The sequence below is a fragment of the Nelumbo lutea genome, chromosome 7 (genome assembly GCF_056320005.1).
Source record: "Nelumbo lutea isolate HS-2025 chromosome 7, American lotus-T2T, whole genome shotgun sequence".
NCBI classification, from domain to species: domain Eukaryota; kingdom Viridiplantae; phylum Streptophyta; class Magnoliopsida; order Proteales; family Nelumbonaceae; genus Nelumbo; species Nelumbo lutea.
Window position 1 is genome coordinate 48,097,964 of NC_142690.1, and position 24,368 is coordinate 48,122,331.

The following is a 24,368-nucleotide window of genomic DNA, read 5'->3' on the forward strand; positions in this document are numbered from 1 at the left end:
AGAGCAGAAGGGCTGTCCAGGTTCAAGGGGCTGATATTAATGATCACTTTGCCAATATGGGGATTAAACCTAAAGGGAATGTTGGAACTTCTAGTGGCACAGGAAAGAAAGAAGTTATATGTGAATACTGCAAGAAGCCGAAGCACACCAAAGACAAGTGCTGGAAGTTACATCCTAATATTGTTCCCATTCGGTTTCAGAAAAAACATGATAGTAAAAGATCAGGAAGTGCAAATGTAGCTGCCGGGCCAGATAGTGAAGAGATGTCTGTTTCTGCACAGTTGGCAGCCATGAGAGCAGAATATGAAAAGTTTGGGAAGATGATCAGTCAGCTGAGTGATGTGACCTCTCCTTCCGACCCTTCAGGAAATTCTACTACTTCAGCATTTGCTCATTCAGGTATAAGGGCTTCTACTAATCATGCTACCTCTTTAGGTAATCTCAAGATCCCTTGGATTATTGACTCAGGTGCTTCTGACCATATGACCAATCCGTCTACCTTGTTTGTTTCATATGACTTACTTCCTAGACGTGATAAAATCACTTTAGCTGATGGTTCACTTGCCCCTATCTCTGGTAAGGGAACCATCAAGGCTACGGATTCCTTGTACCTACCTTCTGCCCTTCATGTACCTAAACTAAATACAAATTTGTTGTCTGTGAGCAGTTTAACCAAGTCACTAAACTGTTGTGTAACATTTTCTCCTTCCTACTGTGTTTTTCAGGATCTAGAGTCTTAGAAGGTGATTGGGAGTGGCCATGAGGCGAACGAAATATACCTACTTGATACTCTGGGACAATGCATTGATCATCTTGGGAATGTTGCTCTTGGATCTGTCTCTTCAGAGTCTGTTAGTCGGATTATGTTGTGTCATTGTCGTTTTGGTCATCTGTCTTTTTCCGCCTTGAGTCATCTATTCCCTGAACTGTTTAAGGGAATTAGTCTGTCCAATCTTCATTGTGAGTCTTGTGAATTGTCAAAGCATTGTAGAAGCAAGTATCCTTTGAGCAATAAAAGATCTTCAGTTCCTTTTAATATTGTGCATTCTGATGTGTGGGGACCTTACCACTTACCCTCCATGGGTGGCTACAAATATTTTATCCTGTTTATTGATGACTTTTCACGGTTCATTTGGATATTCCTGATGAAATCCCGTGATGAAGTTCCAAGACTTGTAAAACAATTCCATGAATTTGTTCTAACCCAATTTGATACCAGGATTAAAATCTTCAGATCGGACAATGCAAAAGAATACCTTGAGAAAAACCTATCCTGCTATCTTTCTGACATGGGGGTTATTCATCAAAGCTCATGTACTAGGACCCCAGAACAGAATGGGGTTGCTGAGAGGAAAAACAGGCATATTGTTGAGGTTGCAAGAAGTATCTTATTTGCCTCACATGTTCCTACTAGGTTTTGGGGTGATGCTGTACTTACTGCTACCTATCTTATAAACCGCATGCCATCCAGGGTTTTGGGGTTTAAGTCTCCCTTCACTCTTCTTCATCCGGACAAAGACCTTTTTCCTATTCCTATTCATGTCTTTGGCTGCACCTGTTATGTACATGTTTCAAGTGTCCAAAGGCATAAGTTTGAACCCAAAGCTCAAAAGTGTATCTTCCTTGGTTATTCCCCCACACAGAAGGGTTATTGTTGTTTTGATCCAAAGTCTGGCAACCGGTATGTCTCAATGGATGTCACCTTTGATGAGTTTTCCCCTTTTTATGGTTCCTCTCCAGAAGGACATTGTCCACAGGGGGAGGATTTGACACAGGTGTTTGCTCTTCCTCTTCCTGTCCCTGTTGAGTCCCTTGATGTGTGTGTCTCTCCTTTAAATGAATCAAGGGTGGATCAGTCGTTCCATTCTCCTTGTCCCCGTACTCTACCTCCTCGTCCTATCCTCAATCCCAAGGTGTATCAAAGGCAGAGATCCAAAAATGTGCAGGTTATTTCTCCTACAACACATGAGCCTCATACACTTCCAGTCACAGAAGAGACAACAGGTACTGGTTCAACACCTTTGGATTCATCCTTCCCTGACCTTGATATTTCCATTGCTGTTAGAAAAGGAAAACGGAAGTGCACTGCACACTGCATTTCCAAGCACCTTTCTTACAGTTTGCTTTCACCTTCATATTTTGCCTCTCTCTCTTCTATTGCTTCTCATCCTATTCCCAGGTCTGTGTCAGAAGCTCTTAAGATTCCAGAATGGAGGGATGCTATGAAATCTGAAATCAATGCCCTACACAAGAATGGCACATGGGAAGTGGTGGATTTGCCTGAAGGGAAGGATCCTGTTGGTTGCAAGTGGGTCTTTACTATCAAATACAGAGTTGATGACTCCATTGAAAGGTACAAGGCCAGGCTGGTTGCAAAAGGCTATACACAGACATATGGGATTGATTATTTAGAGACTTTTGCACCTGTTGCCAAGATGACATCTGTGAGGGTTCTTCTATCTTTAGCTGCTCACTTTGACTGGCCCCTTTATCAATTGGATGTGAAGAATGCATTTCTGAATGGTGAATTACATGGGGAGGTTTACATGTCTCTTCCTCCAGGGATGTATGGAACTGATATGAAAGGGAAGGTATGTAGGCTGAAGAAATCTCTTTATGGACTAAAACAGTCCCCTAGAGCATGGTTTGAGAAATTTAGAACAGCACTTGTGAACTTTGGTTATGTGCAGACACAGTTCGATCATACTCTTTTTGTGAAGAGGAGTGGACCTCTAGTAGTATACCTCATTGTGTATGTAGATGATATTGTAGTGACGGGTAATGATGCCTCAGGAATTCATGATCTAAAATCTTTTCTCCATACAGAGTTTGAGATTAAAGATTTGGGGGAATTGAGATACTTTCTTGGCATAGAAGTGGCTCGATCCAAGGATGGGATTCTCATCTCCCAAAGGAAGTATGTTCTTGACTTGCTCTCTGAAACTAGAAAGATGGGTGCTAGACCAGTTGCTACTCCTATTGATGAGTCATAAACTCTCAGCCTCAGAAGGGACATTGTTAGAAGACAAAGGAATCTTTCAGAGACTTCTTGGGAAACTTTTGTACCTATGCATGACTCGGCCAGATATTGCGTATGCAGTCAGTTGCATTAGCCAATTCATGCATGCTCCTCGAGACACTCATTTGGCAGCTGTAGAGAGAATCCTATGTTATTTGAAGGGCTCCCCAGGAAAGGGTATTTTGTTTGCCAAGCATGGTCATATGAAACTTGAAGCTTACACCGATGCTGACTGGGCCGGGAACATTGATGACAGAAGATCTACCTCTGGGTATTGCAGCTTGGTAGCTGGTAATGTTGTTTCTTGGAGAAGCAAGAAACAATTGGTTGTTGCTCGGTCTTCTGCTGAAGCAGAATACAGAGCCATGGCACATGGGGTTTCTGAATTATTATGGCTAAAATCTTTGATGGAAGAACTTGGAGTTGAATATGACAAGCCAATGATGTTGTACTGTGATAATCAGGCTGCCATCAACATTACTCACAACCCAGTGCAACATGATAGAACCAAGCATATTGAAGTTGATCGACACTTCATTAGGGAAAGGGTCTCTTCGGGTGAAGTGTGTCTTCCTTTCATCACATCTGAAGGATAGTTGGCAGATTTTCTTACCAAAGGCATTCCCAAGGCAAAACTTCAGCATGATACCAGCAAGCTTGGCATGATTGACATCTATGCTCAGTTTGAGGGGGAGTGTAGAGAAGATGGGCCAAATGGCCCATAGGTTGTTTATTCTTGTGTTTTTTGGGCCCATCTTGTCAATATTAAGTTCTTTGTAAATTCTTGCTCAACTAAGGGCCTCCTTGTAATTATTCAAATATATCTAATAAAACAGTGTTAGGGGGCTGAGATAGGGTGAGTTCGAAATCCTCTTCTCAAACCCTCATTGCAGAACACTCAACTCTCCTCTCTTCAGTTTCAGTTTCAGTTTCAACAATCATCATCATCGTCATCATCATCATCATCATGAAATGCCTCTTTTCTTTTCAATTATAATGGCTTTATTTATAGATTCAATGTAATAATTGAGATCTCCCTTTACAAAATCTAATTTGGACTAGGAAGCTAACCCAAAACAACTCTTAATTTCTGTTGAACTAAGAAAAAACAAAGCTAAACCATAGGGCCATTTAATTTGTAAAATAACTCTAATAACTAGTTACTACTTAAACAAACCAAAAATTACTAAATATAGTAAATTATGATTTGTCATAAATAGTTATTACCAAAATATTGATTTTGATTCTTAATAGGAATGGTAAATTTCTAGAAGACTGGAACTTAATGATATTCATAAGATACGAAAAAATTAGAAAATAAATTTAAAAACTCAATAAAAATATTAATATTTCCATTCACCCAAAAAATCTAAAAGTTTTGTAGTAATCTGAACATTGATTTATATCTTTGTTCTTCCCTTTTCTTGAAGCAGAAAGTTTTTAACACACAACAATTGGCTTCCACCACAAATATTAGATGTGAATCGATCCAAAAGAAAGAGAATATTTTAATATGAAAATAGAAGAAAGAAAGAATATATCAAGAGAAGAAGAGGAAGAAGATAGGATAAGAAGGGAGGAGGAAAGAGTTCGATAAGTTCTCTCTCCTTTCTCCTAATCAATTTTATTAATTTAATCACATTGAACATCATTACGATGATGCCCTTTATGGAGTAGTCAACTCATAAACATGATGATTCTTCGTTTCTACCACTCCATTTTGTTGAAGAGTGTAGGTATAAGAGCTTTGATGAATAACTCTGAAGGTATCAAAATATGATGAAATGTTCTTTTCAATATATTCCTTAGCATTGTTAGAGCAAAATATTTTAATACGAATATTAAATTGAGGAAGAATAAATTCATGGCAGTGTTGCACAATGATTGAACTTCATCATGAGAACGCATGGGGTAAATCTAATTAAATCAAGAGAAATTGCCAACAAATAGAATGAAATATTTGTAGCCACCAATAGCAAGTAAACGATAAGGACCCCACACATAAAGTGAACAATATGAAACAGAGAAGCTGATCTTTTATTATGTAATGGATAAGAATTTCTACAACACTTAAGCAAGTCCACATGACTCACAATGAGACTATGTAAGGTTATTCCTTTAAAAAAGTTTGGAAACAAATGACTCAAAGTAGTAAAGGTAAGATGACCAAAGCGTAAATGACAAAACATGACTTTATTAAAGGACTCTGATGAAATAGACTCCAAAGCATCTCCTTGAGGTGCTACTAGACTCTTGTTAGGTAAATCCAACAAGTATATCACACTTGCCTCATAGCCACCCCCAATCATCTTTCGAGATTTCAAGTCCTGAAAAACATAATGGGTAAGAAAAAAAAGGTTATACTATAATTCATAGACTTTGTTAAATTAACTAACAAAAGATTAGTGTTAAGTTTAGGAACATGAAGAACAGAAGATAAAACAAGGGAGTCTGGGGTTCTGATATCCCCCTTGCCTGAAATAGGAGAAAAGGACCCATCAACAAGGGGTATATTTTCAGAGCTAGAAAGGAGTTGGTATGAGCTAAAAAGGTTGGACATGTTGGTCATATGATTAGAAGCACTAGAATCTATAATCCAAGGGATTTCTATGATTACCTAACATAGTGGCATGATTTGAGGAGATCGGGTGTCCTACTGGTCATATGATCATCCTTTGCCAAAATATTTTGTCTGGTTACATCAAACTCAAGGTTGAGTCCAATAGGAAACTCAAAAACCATGTCCCTTTCCTTTATCTTTCTATAAGTCTCAGCGTCCTTAGTACTTCCCCAAAGCAATTGTTTTCATTACATCAATCTTTTGCCATAGAGACTTCAACCAAGGTTCAAAATATCGATACACCCGATACGCCGGTAGAGGCGTATCAGGCAGTATTAGTAGTTTTCTTTTTAGTTTTTTTTTCAAATCCAGTTCAAAGGGGCCGGTTTAAGGTCCATCCACCCTCTGAACCAGTCAAAACCCCGATACACCCTCTGTAGGGGCGTATCGGGAAGCTCCCGATACGATACGTATCAGCCAATATGTATCGATACTTTGAACCTTGACTTCAACATAGAATAATATACAACCATAGATTTCTCCCCTTGTCTTAAATTATTGTCACCATTTTTCAATTTATGGGCCCTGCCAACATTCAATTTTTGAGAATACGTTTCTGTGACACTATCCCAAATCTCTGTGCCTGAATCAGATCAAAGGTAATGCTGACTTTTATGCGGCTGCATGGAGTTAACTAACCACCCAAATAACTATGTAGTTCTTTTGCATCCATTTTTCAAATGTAGGGTCAGTTTGGCTGCTTCTTACTGCCTATTAAAAATACCCCAACTTGCCTCTACTACAAACATGAATCCATATAGACTGTGCCAAGGTAAGTAATTTGTCCCATCTATCCTTGATTGTAGCCACAACATACTACAAAGGTTCTATAGACCCTATCAGACCAACTCCGGACTCTAGGTTCTGCTTTGTCTTGGCTCTAGATTGGTCCATTGACTAGTGACTCTAGACACATTCCCAACTGAATTCGATCCCTTCTAGACGTTAAGTAACATCTGCCAAGCCTTAGGCACCAGCCTAACTCAACCTCCTTGACCCTTAACTGTGAATCCCTCTAAGCGGCTAGGGTTTTGAGCAAAAGAAATGACAGCAACTTCTTGGCATCCTAACAGCCAGATTCTGGATATCTAAACCCTTCTCCAACTAGGCTGCAAGCAACTAAGAAAAATCTGCAATCTAACCCTCCATACACTCTTCCAATTGAAGGGTGTATGAGATTGAAGAGAAAAAAGAGAGGAGAGGGTTGCTCTGATACCAAGATGTGAATCAACTGAAAACAAATAGAATATTTCAATTTGAAAATAGAAGAAAGAAAGAAGATAGAAAGAGAAGAAGAGGAAGAAGGGAGATGGAGAAGAGAGTTTAATCACACTGAACATAATTACAATGATGCCCTTAATGGGGTCACCAGCTCATAAACATAACATAAGAGGAATAAAAAAGAAGTTTATAGGTCCATATAGACAAGGCCATTAACATAAACAAAGTGTTTTAAAAGGTGTGGGAGGTGTGTGCCTCCAGGCGAGGCACCCCCAAAATGCCCTGAGGCATACGTATGCTAGAGGTGCTGATACCTCTGAGGTGTACGGCTCATACACCTTTTTCATGAGGCGTGCTAGAGGCGTATGCCTCATGTGCCTCATGCACATTTCATATAAAAAGACAGAAAAAAAGGAAAAAAGAAAGAAAGAAAAAAGAAAAAAAAAGCAAATGAAAGGGATGGGGAAAGATTTTTATTAAAAATAAAGAAAAATGAGATCCTCCTTCCTCTTCTTCCTCCTCTTCTTCCTCCTCTTCTTCCTCCTCCCCTTCCTCCTCCTCCTCCTCCTTCCTCTTCACCCCCTCCTCTTAAGGAGGCTTACGCCTCTTACGTTCTGAACTACACCTCACGCCTCTAGGTAGTGGAATGCTTTGCATCATGCCTCCAAGTTTTAAAACATTGCATAAACATAACTAATAAAAGAAAACAAGAATAAAAGAGCACTAGGGCCCATTCAGCCAAATCTCTCTACAATATTAACAAGCAACCAAAAAGAGTAGATAGAAGAAGAAGCAAGAAAAACTGTTACTATTAGCTGCTGGCTATGGCAGAAACAGAAAGTAACTCTTTTATCCACTCCTTAGAAGGCTAAAAACAAGAACAACCCTTTATTCACCCTTTACAAGACCCATTAAACTCTTTTATAGACCAAAAAACAACTTCCTACTTGTACTTGGATTCTAACTCCTACTTGTATTTTGACTTCAAAAGTAGAAACTTCCTTCTCAAACTAGGTCACTTTTATAACTTTCTAATTCTACTAAAACTGACTTAACATAAAAAACCAGAAGTTAATAAAAACAGAAAGTCATAAATTTACTATAAATAGAAATTATAAAACATACAATAAATAGCAATATAGGGGAATTATTATAAATTCCTGTGGGGTCCACTGGGTACCCTGTTGACTTTTATTTTGATCATGACCTGCAGAACCCAAAAGTCAGTCATCTTGAATTCTTCAGTTGGGGCATTTCTACATGTTGGCTTGAGCTGAAAGTCTATAGTTATTTGAGCACTATAAGTGTACTTCACTAGCACCTGATATCAACCAAATCAAACGAGGTTGGACTGTTCAACCAGTTGATTCTTTCTTGGTTGATGATGCATTCTACAAATTTACCATCCAACCCCTTCAATTTCTTTTAGACTTGCTTAAAGTTTTACTTTAACCACTTGTATCACTTACCTATCTGCATCGTGGTGCAATCTACTGATGAGTTTGAACCACCCAACCCCTTTTCTTCATTTCAGGTTCGAGATATATTTTCAAAAGCAGCTGCTGCAGCTCCTTGCCTTCTATTTTTTGATGAGTTTGATTCTATTGCACCAAAGAGAGGGCATGATAATACTGGAGTTACTGATCGTGTTGTAAATCAAGTTAGTTTCTAGTTTTGAGACTAATTTTAAGCATGCAAATTTGAGAACCAGTTTTCTTATTGTATTCCTCATTTTCTTGCAGCTACTGACTGAACTGGATGGTGTTGAAGTCCTGACAGGAGTTTTTGTTTTTGCTGCTACTAGGTTGGACTGTTCACCTTTTTTCATGCTTGTATAAATGTCACCAGTGTTTGTATTCTTTTTTTGTCCTGTCACCAGCTGAAGTTTGTATTGTGCATTACAGTCGACCAGATTTACTTGATGCTGCACTCCTGCGACCTGGAAGGCTTGATCGCCTTCTTTTCTGTGATTTCCCATCATGGCACGAGAGGGTAGATATTCTAACAGTTCTTTCTAGAAAGGTCAGTAATGCCATTTTAACAATGCATGGTATTAGTTTCTTTTGTGATTTCTACTTCTGTAGTCGTAAGGTTATGCTGTTTTCTTTCCCATAAATGTTTTTCTAACACATTTATAATCCAAGGGGAAGCTTTAAAGAGGAAAAATTACAACAAGAAATACTTCTGAGATAATAAGTTATGTAATATATGATGTTACATAATCTGGAATAAACAAAAAAAAAACATAATAGAAAAAATGGAAGGATTTTGTATATTTACAGAAGAAGAAAATAAAAAGAATGCCACAGGTTTACTGAATTGTTCATAACACTAGAAAAGGCCCCAGTAATGGGATTTTATGCTTGTCTCCAAGGCCCTAACTCAAGATAATTTCACAGCATAATTGTCAAGGCGACGCCTAGGTGACAAGGCGCCATTGGAGTTTTGCCTCACCTAATCACCAAGCAGTTTTGTATACTATCTCATAAAATATTATTATAGTCTTAATTTTTTGAGATTAATTATAAAATAGACCTTATTAAACTAAAATAATCATTTTGTGTGTTTATAATACTAATTTATTTTTATCATTTTCTTATTTGTTAGGGTTTAATCCACACAGACATCGCTAACTGCTGTATTAAACCCTCAAAGACTTCAAAACCTAAACTAACAAGTAAGGAAGAACTTAAAGTTTTGTCTAATCAACATATTTTCTTCTGCATCTTCTTATTATTCTTCTCAACTTTTCTTTTCTTCTTTTCCTATAAAAAAAATAGGCGTTCTGCCCCTATATTTTTTGAATTTTCTTTTCGTTCTTCTTTTTCTTCTCATGAATATGTTAATTTTCTAGACTTTAACATGAAGTTTATACTTTTCTTATGAAAATTTTGGATAATCATTATGGAAATATGGTTATGGAACCTAGGAACTACTCTAGGATATATGTTTTTACTTAAAAAAATAAGACCTATTCAAGGGCCGGGCTTCAGGCCTGACTTTATACTGTGTCAGGCTCGGGCTTCGGGCCGGGCCAATTCAAATTTTGGCAAAAGCCAATCCTGAGCCCAGCCCATGAACATGTCTATTCACAGTCCGCTGATTGTTTTCTTCTTGAAAATGTGTATACATGAGCTCTTTGTTCTTTCCTTGTTGGCTAATCCAGCCCATATAATGTTACTCTTCTCTTTGATTTGGTGGCGGAAATGGAGTGAGGAAACTCAACAAGCTATTAAAATACAGAGATCTTATTGCAAGCATGGTGTAAAGTGTAGTATTTCCAAATATTTTCACAAAATATTTCCATTACTGTAGATATTGAAACGAAATATTATTGGAGATTATCTCAATATATTCCTTAGTATCTTTAATATTTTTTTATTGTTTCAACAAGTTCTACTTTAACTATATCAATGCAGGATTTTAAATTTACATGTATAAGAGGATGATATACTAGTGAAGAAGATAAGTGATAACTTACATTATTATCATATTACTTAATTTACTTGATCATTTGTAAACATAAAACTTTTGTTTATTAGTATCTTGTTCTTTCTTAGGGACTGTTTTCTAATTTATACTTGATTGCAATTATTGAATTCTTTTTGGGTGGGGTCAAACTGTTGAAGACATCACATATTTTATCTGCACTTAATTTTCTTCTCTCTACTCTTACTCAGTCACTGATCATCTCCTGGTTCTAATATGGTATCAGAGCTGATTGGATTGTCCAAGAGAGTTTAGAAGAGCAAAGTGCAAGTTTGGTTTTTTTCCACATCTATCTTTGCGCAATCTGTTGTCACAATCTGCAAGTGGATATTATTAGGCAATGAAGATTTTTTTTTTTCTGGAATCTTTTAGGGGTGTTTTGATCAGTCCAGTATCTTGAAATTCATTGGGTAACACAACATATCACACCATAGATCAGAGTGATTTTCTTTGAATGAAGGCACATCCTTTAGATTTTGAGTTGGGGGGGGCATAGCTAGAATACCATTATATCTAACATGTCTTCTCCAACATTCATTCTCCCATGCACCCCACAATCTATTCTTCTCCAACATCTCTTCTCCCAAGCTTTCTTCTTTGCTTCTCTTCTTATTTTGAAATCTCACTTCTTGCTTTCTGTTTCTACATATTTACTGCTGCTAAAACACATGTATATGAAATATTATATATTAAGTATAATATATTTAGTCATCGGAATAATAAAGCTCAGCTTAGGCCTGGCCTGCCCATGATCACCCCTAACCCAGACCTTATACAATTGGATCGGTTCGGTTTGGGTCTGTCTGGTCTACCTGACTCATTAACAGCCCTAACTTTTGTCAAACAATCAAAGAACTAAACTTCAAATAGATAGCAAACACACTTCTCCACTAGCAACTCCCTTTCTAATAAAATTTTTAAAACTTAAATATGTTTGGTGTGATCATGTTGTATTGGTCTATGTGCAATGTTTATAGCTGCCCAATTATCATCGTCCTTAGAACTTGATTTGGCAACAAACTACTTCTTACTTGTCCAAGAAACAATATTACCTCTTACAAAGGCACGATAATCTTATGTAGACTACCCATCATCAGTGCTAATTTGATCTAATTTGCATTAGTATAATCCTCAATCCCAAGATGTCCATGACAAGAATAAGGCAAGCCTCTACGAAGAGAGCCCTTCAACTAACATAATATATTGTCAACTGCAACCACCGGCCGAAGTCTAAGCATGCATAAATATAACAATCTCCTAACCAGCCACTGAAACGAATGTTGCATGGACACCCCACCTTTGGAAGGGACTCAAGAGTCGGTCTGCATTCGACTCTCCAAAAATTGTGTGAGACTTATCTGTAGTGCAAATTAGGCAAATTTACTAAAATGCTCAGCACATCTACTATCCAAAATTACAAAATCCTCACTTAAAACACTTCTATGCAACAATGCTCCAACCATTTATGCTGTCCAATAGGGCACTCTAGTAATTTTATTTTTCCATTTACACAACTTATGATCCATTGTTTGTTGGATCTTTTCCAAATAATATCAAAATTAGGAAAATAATGAAAAACAACTAGTGTGGTCATGTGGTGAATAGCAAAGGCTCTGACTTTAACTTGTCAATTGTAAAAATAATTTAACTGTTTAAGCTGTTATGATTATATAGTTCTATTCTTTTTATAAGAAATATTTAATAGTAGTGATATTCAATGCATATATAAAATATTATTTATGTGATGTGTCCACAAATCCTAATTTTTTGGGTTCACTGAGTAGGATTTCTTAACACATGTCAGCTTCCAACTCCCATGTTCAAGTTGCTCATATATTAGTAGATAATATACAAAGATTACATACAGCCACTTCAATGCCTTGGAACTACCTTATCTCTCCTAGATCTTTAATCTCAATTGTAGTCAAATTTGAACTCTGACTTGCTAACTAATGAACTAAAAATAATGAAACTTTAATAGAAATTACTAGACTAATTGGTGGCTAGGTAGATAGGGCCATGTGGTTGCACTTTGACTTTGACCAAACATCCTTGCACTTAGTAAGACTTAGCAGGTATCCCAAACCCTACATGTCCTTACCTGAATACCCACTAAAACAGAGAGACCACAATATAAAGTTATAGAAGAGTAATAATAAAATTATCAATGATAGTATAGATATGAAAAAACTGTGACAACATGCTTGTTCATGTTTATACACAAGGAGACCGACCGACCATGACTCGTGGCCATTGGACTAGTGTCTCTACACCTACATCATTGAAATCTAATGGCTACATGTTGCTTCAAATATGGAAAATATGGATACAACTATCCATTTTTTTGGATCCTGGAGATGCATATGTATTAGTTATCCATTTAATGTCATTTATCTTAAATTTTTAAAGCATAGTATCTCCTATTAATGCTTATATCTTTCCAAACTTAATTAATATTTTAGCATCCATAATTTTTGTTGACAGATGTTGTTATTCACAGGTTTAGTACCGCAAGGGTAATGTTGTAATTTTCCCCATCTTTATGTTGTACAACTAGACTAGTATAAATAATAACTACTGCACACGCCTGCAGTATTCTGTGGGGCTTTTCAGTCCTCTCGACTCTCCTCTCCTCTCTCTTCTTTCCTCTCCTCTCTTCTCTTCTCTTGCTCTTGCTCAACATGGTATCAGAGCAAGTCGTCCAGGCCTGAAGGGTGGTGTCAAGCAAACCTGTTGTGTTCAATGTCGAGCAGATAGTCTCTTCATCTCCCAGAGCTGTATCCATCAAATTGCTAATCTGTTGTGTTCAGTTCGACCTTGTGCAAGAAGATGCCTACAACCCAGAAGTTATAGAGAGAGCTGCTAATCTGTATCCATCATCCTGCCTGACTTTTCATCTTCCAGTGCAGAAAATGGGTTCTAGTTATAGAGACTTTTCATCTTCCAGCCCAGAAGTTGTATCCATTGTCTGTTCGACTGTAGAGAGGCTATCATCTGAGGTTCGTAGAGGAAGTTCTGGTTTGCAGAGAGGCTATCATCTGATGTTCAAAGAGGTATTGTTCATCTACTGTTCGGCTGCCCTGCTGATTGATTGTTCAGCTGATTGGACTGTATTTCTTTAACAAAGCAGCTATATTCAACTGAATTTTTTTGTATTTCTTTACCCCTTTGATGGGCTGGTGATGCCCTAAAGCTGGTGTTGTATTGATCTCATTGATTGACTGTTCGGCTACCCTGTTGATTTCATTGACTGTTCGGCTACCGGGTCTGCCGATTAGGTGTGTGGTGAACTTCACCCTGTATTTTCCATTCTGTTGTGGGGGTCATATGACCTCTGTACAATAGTAGGTCATACAGACCTGTTCCAGTACTGCAACAGCAATGTCTTTGTTCCCAGTGAAACCATAGGTCAAAAGGACCTGTTTCTGTGCTGAGATAGCAAGTGTTCTTTCGTTTGTGGACTGAAGGTTATAAGGACCTGTTTTGTAATAGCCCTGTACGGAAGTACTCCTTTGGTGGTTGTTTTTTTTTTCCCTTAAACCCAAAATCATGGGTAGTGAAGATTCAGCCACATCTGGAGTTTCCTCAATGCTGAATGGAATGGGTGGGGGTGACCTATCCTTTCCTATGGCTGTTGTCCCTCTTGATGGTTTAAATTACCTAGAGTGCTCAAGAGGGATCAAGTTATATATCATTGCAAGGGGGAAGATAGGCTATATTAATAGGAGAATCAAAGAACCACCCTCTGGGAATGCTGAATATGATAGATGGAATCAGGAGAACAGTATGGTTATGTCTTGGCTCTTGGTCTCCATGCAACCTCAAATAAGGAAGAATTTCATGTGGGCTGAAACTGCAAATGAGATCTGGGAACAAGAAAAATCTACATATTCAGAATTGCGAAACTATGCCAAGATTTATCAACTGCAGGCAGCATCATCTACTTGTAGACAGGAGGAGAGATGTTTATCAGTATATTATTCTGACTTGACCTCTGTCTAGAAGGAGCTGGACCATTACCAGAATGTCGATTGGAAGTGTGATGAGGATGCTAAAATGTACAAGAAACTTGTCTCCCAGCAAAGGGTGTTTGCCTTCTTACATGGTCTGAATCCTATGTATGAATCTATTATACAGATTCTCAGCTCTAAGGATCTCCCATAAGTTCAGGAAGTCTATGCTCTTGTACAATCTGAAGAGAGCAAGAGAAATTTGATGAACAGCCCTGGTTGGGAGGCAGTTGTGTTGGCAGCAAAAGGGGGTGTCTCTACTAGTGTGGGATCTTCTTCCAGGAAAGGAGATCTCCAGAAAAAAACAGAAGATAAGGACAAATTGTGGTGCACTCATTGTCAAAAACCTCGACACACCAAAGATACCTGTTGGGATCTTCATGGGAAACCAAAATGGGCTCAAGATCTGACTAAGAAGCAAGGTTTAGATGTGAATAAGAGGTCCGAACAGCAAGGTACAAAGAAACACCACATGGCCAACATGGTTACTTGGGAGAATCAGCCCCCCATTTCTACTGTGACTCAGACACATCTCACTGGATCTGACCCAAGGGAGGATATTATTAATTCCTTCTGTTACCATTTAGAGCTCTATGGTAGAGCAATTCGTCAGATGGATGCTCCTCCCTCTACCTCATTTGCATCTACGTCAGGTAACCCTGCCATAGCTTTCCATGTTGCTTCTCACACCCCCTAACTCTCCATGGATCATTGATTCTGGAGCGTCAAAACACATGACTGGTACGTCCTCTTACTTTCAAACCTATCACCTTCTATCTGGAAGAGACAAGGTGAGACTAGCCGATGGATCACACTTCCATAGCTGGTCAAGGAACCCTCTCTCTTCCTCTTGGTCTTACCCTTTCTGATGTCCTTCATGTCCCAAAATTTCCCATTAATTTGTTCTCTGTTAGTAGTGTTACTAATTCTTTGAATTGCTCTGTGACTTTTTTTCCCTTCTCATTGTGATTCAGGATCTGGCCTCGGGGAGGATGATTGGTAGGGGACGTCTGGTTGATGGACTTTACATGCTGGAGAATAAGGTTGATCTTCATGTTACAGAGTCTATGAGTCTGACCTGTAAGAGTAAAGTTTATTTATGGCATTGTCGTCTTGGTCATTTGCCTTTTGAGTCTTTAAAAGTTGTATTCCCAGAACTGTTTAAGTCAATGTCTGTTTTTTATTTTTCTTGTCAAACGTGTCAGTTAAGTAAACATTGTAGAACTCATTTTCTTCATAAAAATAGTAAATCTAAATCTCCTTTTCACATTGTTCATTTTGATGTATGGGGCCCTATTACTTTACCATCTGAGAGTGGCTACAAGTATTTCATTACCCTCATTGATGATTATTCTAGATATACTTGGGTATATCCGATGCGAACCACGGAGGAAGTACCAAAAATCATTCAAGATTTCCAGCGGATGGTCTTCACTCAATTTCGGACTGAAATCCAAATTTTTCAATCAGACAATGCAAAAGAATTTTTTCATAGTGATTTCACGGAGTTCTTTGCTTCGCGTGGTTCACTTCACCGGAGCTCTTGTGCCCACACACCACAACAAAATGGTGTGGCTGAACGGAAGAACCGACATCTCCTTGAAGTGGCTTGGGGTTTACTACTTCATATGAATGTCCCCAAACGTTTTTGGCTTGAAGTTCTTTGTTCTACTTACCTCATAAACCGTATGCCCTCTCGTTGGTTAGAGTACAAAGCCCTGCATCAGCTTCTCTTTCCTAAGGCTCTCCCCTTCTTTCTATTCCTCATCGTGTATTTGGTTGTCGGTGTTTTGTCCAAAATTTGTCTCCCACCCATGGGAAATTGGATTCTCGTGCTATCCCTTGCATATTTCTTGGTTACTCCTTCACTCAAAAGGGGTACCGTTGTTTTGATCCTGTTTTTCGGAAATTCTATGTCTCCATGGATGTTTCTTTCTTTGAAGATGAGCCTTTTTTTCCTGTTTCTCCTCAGGGGGAGTGTAGGGATGTGGAGAAACTGGTTCAGCTCCCTTATCTTCCTGATCCTCCGCCTTTTCGTGTTTTTTCTCGTCATCGCAAAGGCCAACCAAATTCAAGAGCTGTGGAGAATCCGGAAGCTGTACCTCCAGTGCCACCAGACTCCTCAGGGTGGATCATACTCACTCAGGTAACTTGGCTCCCAATGATGTTCCTGATTCTATTGAAAATGATTCTTCTGCTGCTAATGACCTTGACCTTCCTATTGTTCACAGGAAAGGTGTTAGATTGTGCACCACTAAACATCCCATTTCCAACTTTGTTTCCTATGAGAACATTTCACCCTCATTCTGTGCTTTTCTTACCTCTATTGATAGTGTCCCTATCCCCAAGAATGTGGCAGAAGCTCTTTCAGTTCCTGAATGGACAAATGCCATGAAGGAAGAAATTAATGACTTTCATAAAAATGGCACATGGGAACTTGTTGATTTTCCTAAGGAAAGGATTCCAGTTGGATGTAAATGGGTGTTCACTGTCAAGCATAGGGCTGATGGAACGGTGGAGAGGTATAAAGCTCGCTTAGTGGCAAAGGGGTTTACTCAAGTGTACGAAGTTGATTATGCATAAACTTTTTCCCCTGTTGCCAAGATGAACTCCATTAGAGTTCTTTTCTCTCTTGCTGCTAATCTGGATTGGGATCTACATCAGCTTGACATCAAGAATGCATTCTTGAATGATGGCCTTGAAGAGGAAGTTTACATGATTCAACCCCCTGGTTTTCTGGCTCAAGGCAATGAACAGAAAGTGTGCAAGTTGAAGAAGTCTTTATACCGGCTGAAACAATCACCAAGAGCTTGGTTCAGCAGATTCCATGTTGCAGTTCAGCTGAAAGGATACAAGCAATGTCAATCAAATCACACACTGTTTGTGAAAAGAGGAGAAGGTAAAATTGTTGCCTTAATTGTATATGTGGATGACATAATTGTTACTGGTGACTGGAAGGATGAAATTCAGAGGTTGAAGTTTTTTCTTGCTACTCAGTTTGAAGTGAAGGATCTAGGACCTACCAAATACTTCCTTGGAATTGAAGTTGCCCGATCAAAGAGGGATATCTTCATTTATCAAAGGAAATATGTCCTAGATTTACTTCAGTGGGAAGATGGGGGTGAAGCCAGTTGACTCTCCCATTGACCCCAACCATAAATTAGGTGACAACCAAGATGAATCTCTCAAGGATGTGAAACAGTTTCAAAGGCTTGTAGGGAGATTGTTATACCTTTCTATGACTCGTCCAGACATCGCATATGCTGTTGGTGTCCTCGATCAGTTCATGCATGCTCCTAGGTCCTCTCGTCTTGAAGCAGCAGAGAGAATCCTCCGATATCTAAAGAAGTTTCTTGGTGCTGGCTTTTTATTTCAAAAGCATGGGCATTTGAAAGTTGAAGTTTATACAGGTGCAGATTGGGTTGGATCTCAAAGTGACAGAAAGTCTACTAGTGGCTACTGCACCCTTTATTGGAGGGAACCTTGTCACTTGGAGGAGTAAAAAGCAAAATGTGGTTGTTAGATCCAGTGCTGAAGTTGAATATCGTGCTATGGCCCACGGGGTAGCTGAAGGCATGTGGATAAAGAATCTGTTGAGTGAGTTGGGTTTCCCAGTGGACAAACCTATGACTCTATTATGTGATAACAAAGCAGCTATAAGCATTGCTGCCAATCCAGTGCTACATGATAGAACAAAACACACCGAAGTTGACAAGCATTTTATCAGAGAGAGTCATCACAGGCGAAGTGTGTACTCCCTATGTCAGCTCTGAGAACCAACTTGTAGACATCTTTACAAAGGGTCTAAACCATTCCAGACATCATGATCTCTGTGACAAGTTGGGCATGATTGATATCTATGTGCCAACTTGAGGGGGAGTGTTGACAGATGTTGTTATTCACAGGTTTAGTACCGCAAGGGTACTGTTGTAATTTTCCCCATCTTTATGTTGTACGACTAGACTAGTATAAATAATAACTACTGCACACACCTGCAGTATTCTGTGGGGCTTTTCAGTCCTCTCGACTCTCCTCTCCTCTCTCCTTCTTTTCTCTCCTCTCCTCTCCTCTCTTCTCTTCTCTTGCTCTTGCTCAACAATTTTTGTATTTATGGCTTAGTATCTGGTGTTTTATCAGGTACATATTGTGTTGCTAAGCATGTACAGGTATCTAGGAGTTATTGCCTGACATATCACTAATAAAGACCATTTTTCATTCATAAAGATTTTTGACTTGACAAATTCTCTTGAAGTACTAAATTGATCTGGACTTTTCCATGATTCTCAAGTAAACTGGTAGTGTTTTAGAAGGCGTGGGAGGCGTACGCCTGGAGGCACACCTCCAGGCAAGGTGCCCCCAAAACGCCCTGAGGCGCTGACACCTCTGAGGTGTATGCCTCAGGTGCAAGAGGTAGCCTCATATGCTTTTTTCATGAGGTGTGCTAGAGGCGTATGCCTCATGTAAAGACAGAAAAAAGGAAAAAAGAAAGAAAAAAAGAAAAGAAAGAAAGAGAAGAAAAAGAAAGAAAAGAAAAGGAAAGGGAAGGGAGGAAAAGGTAAGGGAAAAGAAAAATGAGATTCTTCTTCCTCTTCTTCCTCCTCATCCCCCCTCCGCTCCTCTTAAGGAGGCTTACGCCTCCTTGTGTTCAGGAGGCTTACGCCTCTTACATTCTGAACTACGCCTCACGTCTCTAAGTAGTGGAATGCCTTGTGTCGCGCCTCTGCATTTTAAAACATTGACTGGTACTAAGAATGGAAGAACCAGTCATCCACCAGAAAGATAAAACTTCCTAGCAGCTTTGTCACCTTTAGCTGCAGCAGCCCCTTTTATTGGGAGAACTCCATATCTTAATGTGGTGGTAACCAGTTGTTAAAATCATACCTGTTTGTAATATTTCTTGCATTGGTTTCTGCACTTTTCTATTGTTCTGAGCTATTGGTATGTTGATCTTGAATTTCTGACTCATGTGTCACTTTCAACATTAATCTTAGCATTCCGTGTTGGTTGTCCTGCTTGTCTAAATTGTTTCAGCTTCCACTGGCTGGTGACATTGATTTGAATGCAATAGCTTCTATAACTGAAGGGTTTAGTGGTGCGGATCTCCAAGCTCTTCTTTCAGATGCACAGCTTGCATCAGTTCATGAGCTTCTGGAAAACAGTGATAGTGGTACACCCGGAAAAATGCCAGTCATCAGTAACACCCTTTTGAAGTCTGTTGCTTTGAGGGCAAAGCCATCTGTTTCAGAAGCGGAGAAGCAACGGCTGTATGGCATTTACAGTCAATTTTTGGATTCAAAAAAATCTGTTGCTACACAGGTATCATTCAACAACTTTTAATGTCGGAATTAGATAATTTATGCCATGTTGCATCCTTTCAGAATTTCTCTTTAATGTTATTAATACTTGATTATCTGTACCATCTTCTCTTAGAGCACACATACTACCTTGGAAACTTTTTATCTACACCATTACTTTTTGAAGTTTTTGATTTATTCTAAAGGGCTACACAATGGGGGTAGCCCATACCCCAACCCATAACCCTCCCAACCCAGGTGCAGGTGGGATTCGATCCCAAGTCTTCGCTACAACCAACAGGAGACTATCTATTCCCTTATGTTTTCTATGTTTACAAGGGTTTCCCTTATGTGTAATATGTAAATCTTTTAGATTAATAACAGGAAAAAAACAATAGAACTATCTATTCCCCCATAGAAGCACACAGGACCAGGACAATACCTCATAAAAGGCAAATTGTAACTACATAATATTTTGGCATCAAATATCTCTGAAGTCACTCTTCACATCCAGCCTATGTCAAGGCATCAGAGCCCTCTCTGGGTGCCAATCTAGTAGCATCAACTAGTCTTAGTCAGTGCTATTGTTATCCACTACCTCTTTTTCAAATTAAAAAAAGAAATTATTCAGCTCCTCCAATGTCACTTTTCTGCTAAAATCTCTTAAACCTGTTGGAACTCTATAGACTAAGATACTGTCTACTTGTGTGCATAATATGTCTCTACAATGACATTTTAACTTCAGGTATTGAATTTCAAAGAGAAGGTGATAATACAGCCTGCCTTACCTGTAAATCTGCCTCTTTGAAATGAAATTGGATATTCTTTATAGAGATGTATTGATTGTTTTGTAACAACTGGTGATAATACTTGTCCTATTTTCATGGTCAGTAACAACTCAATCGGGATTGCTTCTTTGGAAGGACATTAATCTTAGCCCTGAAATATGTATTGAAATTTTTTATTCAACAGGATGCTCTCAGAGGATTTTAAGACCTGAGCTAGAGATAAATTTTAATTCACAAATAGCTCTGCTAGATAGATCCAGTTTCTATACCATATGTGGCCTTTCAATTGATAAGTTTGATTTGACATACTGGTGGTTAGATAGGCAATATGGTTAATGGGTGCTCTCTTTGAAGGTACTAGCTAGCTAAGCTAATTGGTTAAGCCTTGGATGCTTTTGTACCTCTGACCAGCGATCAGATCCTGCGTTCAGCATTACCATATGATTGCTGATGCACTGGCCGCCATTCCATTCAAGGAAAAAAGGAATATTCTAGAAAAAGACAAAAATCTTAGTATTTTTTATGATATAATTTGTTTCTCCTGCTTACTAGGGCATGCATGCACATGGTTATTAACCTAGCAGATACGGACACTGCTATCATGAATAATGCTCTTTTCTGACACGTTACTGATTTTCTGCAGTCAAGGGATGCAAAGGGGAAAAGGGCAACACTGGCATAACAGCACAGCATGTAAATCCAAATAATCCTTAACCCCTTTTTCAACAAGGAAAAATCAGTTCCATGGTAAACTCTTATAATCTAATTCTTCCTTGTTTTAATTTCTAGTTATTATATTGTTTCCATAGTTGACACCATGATACAATAGCATTGGGTCAGGTTGAGGGCTCAATTCCAGCTTAGCGATTAGTTGCAATTCTAATAGAAACTCTGTAAAGGTTATGTTTCAGCAGTCTGAAAAAGGTCCATACCACAAGTTTCCAGAGGTCCACCTATTGATTTCATAGAATTTGTTTTGCTACATCAGAAGGCCATACAAAGTAATCTTGATTAGTAAATGTTTCAATATCTTTCAAAACCATTTTATCTTGGCCATCCAAAGATTTTAGCCCAAGCATGATTACATGATCAATTTGATGTGGTTTTTGAATCATTCCCATTCAAACTGATTAATACATCAAAGTTGTTTTTGTGTATCACATGGTACTTGAAGGCATAAAACCTTGTAGCTTTATTATTTGTGTCTTGTAAACTCCAAAGGCATATAATAACTGCGGCCTTGCATGATTCTACAGGACAAAAAGTAGGTCGTTGGCAAAGATTTGTCATTGGTAGAAGAGTTCAGATATGGCATTTCCATGGGATGTTGTGTATTCTTTTTTCACCTTTTTTATTCATATTAAGTGCAGGGAAAAAGATCATTAATCAAATGGCATCACAAGATTGATGTCGTATGTTGTAAAGTTTCTGAGAAAGGATGTCATCAAGTAATGAGAAAGGTCAAGTAAAAATCTTCTAGTTGATGGAGGATTTAGCTTTTGTTTTTCTTAATCTTAAATTTACTTATTCTTGTAATATTGAGCTAAAGGTTTTTTTATCTATGTTAGGTACTAGGTAGGAATAAGATGGATAGGCTATAGGAAATGGGAGATATTCCCTCTCAAGTCCCAATTAGAACAGGCATGGCTGTGGTGAGATTTGTACTTGATTCCTTTCATGCAAGGTTCAAAGTATCATTATGTATCGGCCGATACGTATCATTCCGGGACCCTTCTGATATGCCCCTACAGTGGGTGTATCGGGGGTTTGACCGGTTCAGGGGATGGAGGGGATGGAGGGCCCAATATGCCCCTACGGCTGTATCGAGCGTATTGATATTTTGAACCTTGCTTTCATGATAACTATTAGAAGGGATTTCCGGCTTTGATAACCCTTGTACTTTGTGAAAAAGTCACTTTTTCCCATTTACAAACCTAAGGGCCAATTTCGACCTCAAACTAAGTTCAAAAAAAGCCATCGTTAGCCCCAAAACATACGGTGTTAGTATACTTGTTCAAGGGTCGGATTGGGCTTTGCCTCTTTATCAACAAAAAATGTTCAGGCCCGAGCTTGAATCTGTGGGCCTGAAATTTTGTCCAAGCCCGAAAAATAATGGGCCAGCCCGTCGGGCTACCTGGCCAATGAACAGGTCTAGGTGTTAGTGATGTAGTTCATTATTCATTAAATAATGAATAGAATAATAGAAAATACTAAGGTGGCATTATTAAACTCAAAAAACTAAAAAATTGCAAGTGGGTCCCATTGAATAAAATCAAAACCATTTAATGTATAACTAATAAATGTTGAAAACAAGGTATACGTGGATCCTACTTGAAATTGTAGGTGAGTCCCACTTGAAATTTCTTATAAGAGAAAAATAATAGGTAGGCCCTGTTTAAAATTATAAGTGGGTTTCACTTGAAATTCTGTGGGTTTCATTTAAAACTTTTTCTCTTAAGAGAAAAATAATAGGTGGATCTCACTTAAAAATTTCCTCTAATAAAAGAAAAATAATAGGTGGGTTCCGCTTAAAATTCTCACCTCTTTCTCTCTCTCCTTCCTCTTCTTTCACCCATACCGTCCCTCTGACATAACCACCCATCGGAATTTGGGGTCTTCATCGTAACCACCCCAGGGATTGGGCAATTGGAACTTGGGATTTGCCGATATCGTGTGATATCTTTAGCCTTTGGTGTGGACTTCGAGAGATGATTACGAGAGACGAGGATGAAAACAAATAACAACGTGAGAAGCAGAGAAGGGACTTGCTTGGACCTTGAGGGCGAAGGTTTCTTGCTATTATACGTTTGAGAGTGCTTGGATTTCTTTGACGCCATTGCCACAGGATTAAGACTAGCAACAGCAACAGCTCGATCGTCCGAGCGTGACCTCAACAGTCCATTCGGAAACATGATTGGCAAAGACCGGGTGTGACCTCAACTCCCTTGTTAATATATGTTTGGTGAGAGTTTTCTCCGTCAAATGAATTAACAAATAAAACCCTGCAGATGTTATGAGTAGTGTGGTGAGTCGATGGGAGGAGGGCATTTAGTTTATATGTCAGTAGATTTAATTTTGCCAATTCTTCGCGCTCTTGTTCAAAGGCTGTAGCCCCGGGTTTAATAAAATGTGGTGTTTCAAATCCGTGTAGAAATCTAGGTGCCCCGTCTAGGAAAGTATGCATTTCTATTTATTAAATGAAGATGACAGCTAATACTTCAACAAATTAGGACTTAGGAAGCCATGCTTCAAGTTGCAATGGGTACTCGAATTTACAAGGTAGGTTAATCGGCAAATCCCAAGTCCCAGTTTCCCAATCCCTGGGGTAGTTACGACGGAGGAGACAGTATAGAAAGAAGAAGAAGAGAGAGAGAGAGAGAGAGAGAGAGAGAGAGATGGGAATTTTAAGTGGGGCCTATCTTTTAATTTTCTTTTAGAAGAGGAAATTTTAAGTGGGGTTCATTTATTATTTTTCTAAAAAGAGGAAAGTTCGAGTGGGATCCACTTATATATGATTTTCAACATTTATTATCAATATATTAAATTGCTTTTATTTTAGATTTTTAGATTTATTATCAATATATTAAATTCTAAAAACAGGAAAGTTCAAGTGGGATCCTATTATTTTATTTATTATTTAATGGATTGTGAACGACATTACTAACACCGTGCATCTTGGATTGAAAAACACTGAGAACACTTACTAGTGGTTGGTGAACAAGACCTTCAAGGACCAGATGGGAAGAAAAGTTGAGGCTTACGTCGACGACATGGTGATAAAGAGCCTGAAAGCTAGTTAACACACTTTAAACTTCAGCAAGACCTTTGAGGTGCTAAGAAAACACAACAAGAAGTTGAACCCCAGTAAGTGTGCCTTCGGCGTCACCTCATTAAAGTTTTTGGGCTTCATGGTTACCTAACTAGGCA

At 38.6% G+C, this 24,368-nt stretch overlaps 1 protein-coding gene across 10 annotated transcripts in view; it reads left to right on the forward strand.

The window, feature by feature from the left end:
* Nucleotides 1-21,977, forward strand: part of PEX1 (peroxisome 1) — a 122,050-nt gene extending 100,073 nt beyond the window's left edge. For 2 of the 10 annotated variants that reach the window (XM_088953873.1, XM_088953868.1), the window contains exons 13-17: nt 8,395-8,520; nt 8,603-8,664; nt 8,765-8,882; nt 13,259-13,402; nt 15,334-16,524. In XM_088953873.1, coding sequence (XP_088809999.1) covers nt 8,395-8,520; nt 8,603-8,664; nt 8,765-8,882; nt 13,259-13,402; nt 15,334-16,509 — 1,626 coding nt within the window. In that variant the 3' untranslated portion in view covers nt 16,510-16,524. Of the gene's footprint in view, nt 1-8,394; nt 8,521-8,602; nt 8,665-8,764; nt 8,883-9,467; nt 9,878-12,849; nt 13,403-15,333; nt 16,525-19,390; nt 19,676-21,084; nt 21,190-21,697 lie in introns of those variants that run through there. The other 8 variants (XM_088953878.1, XM_088953876.1, XM_088953871.1 and 5 more) reach the window with 8 other exon arrangements.
* The last annotated feature ends 2,391 nt before the right edge of the window (nt 21,978-24,368 follow it).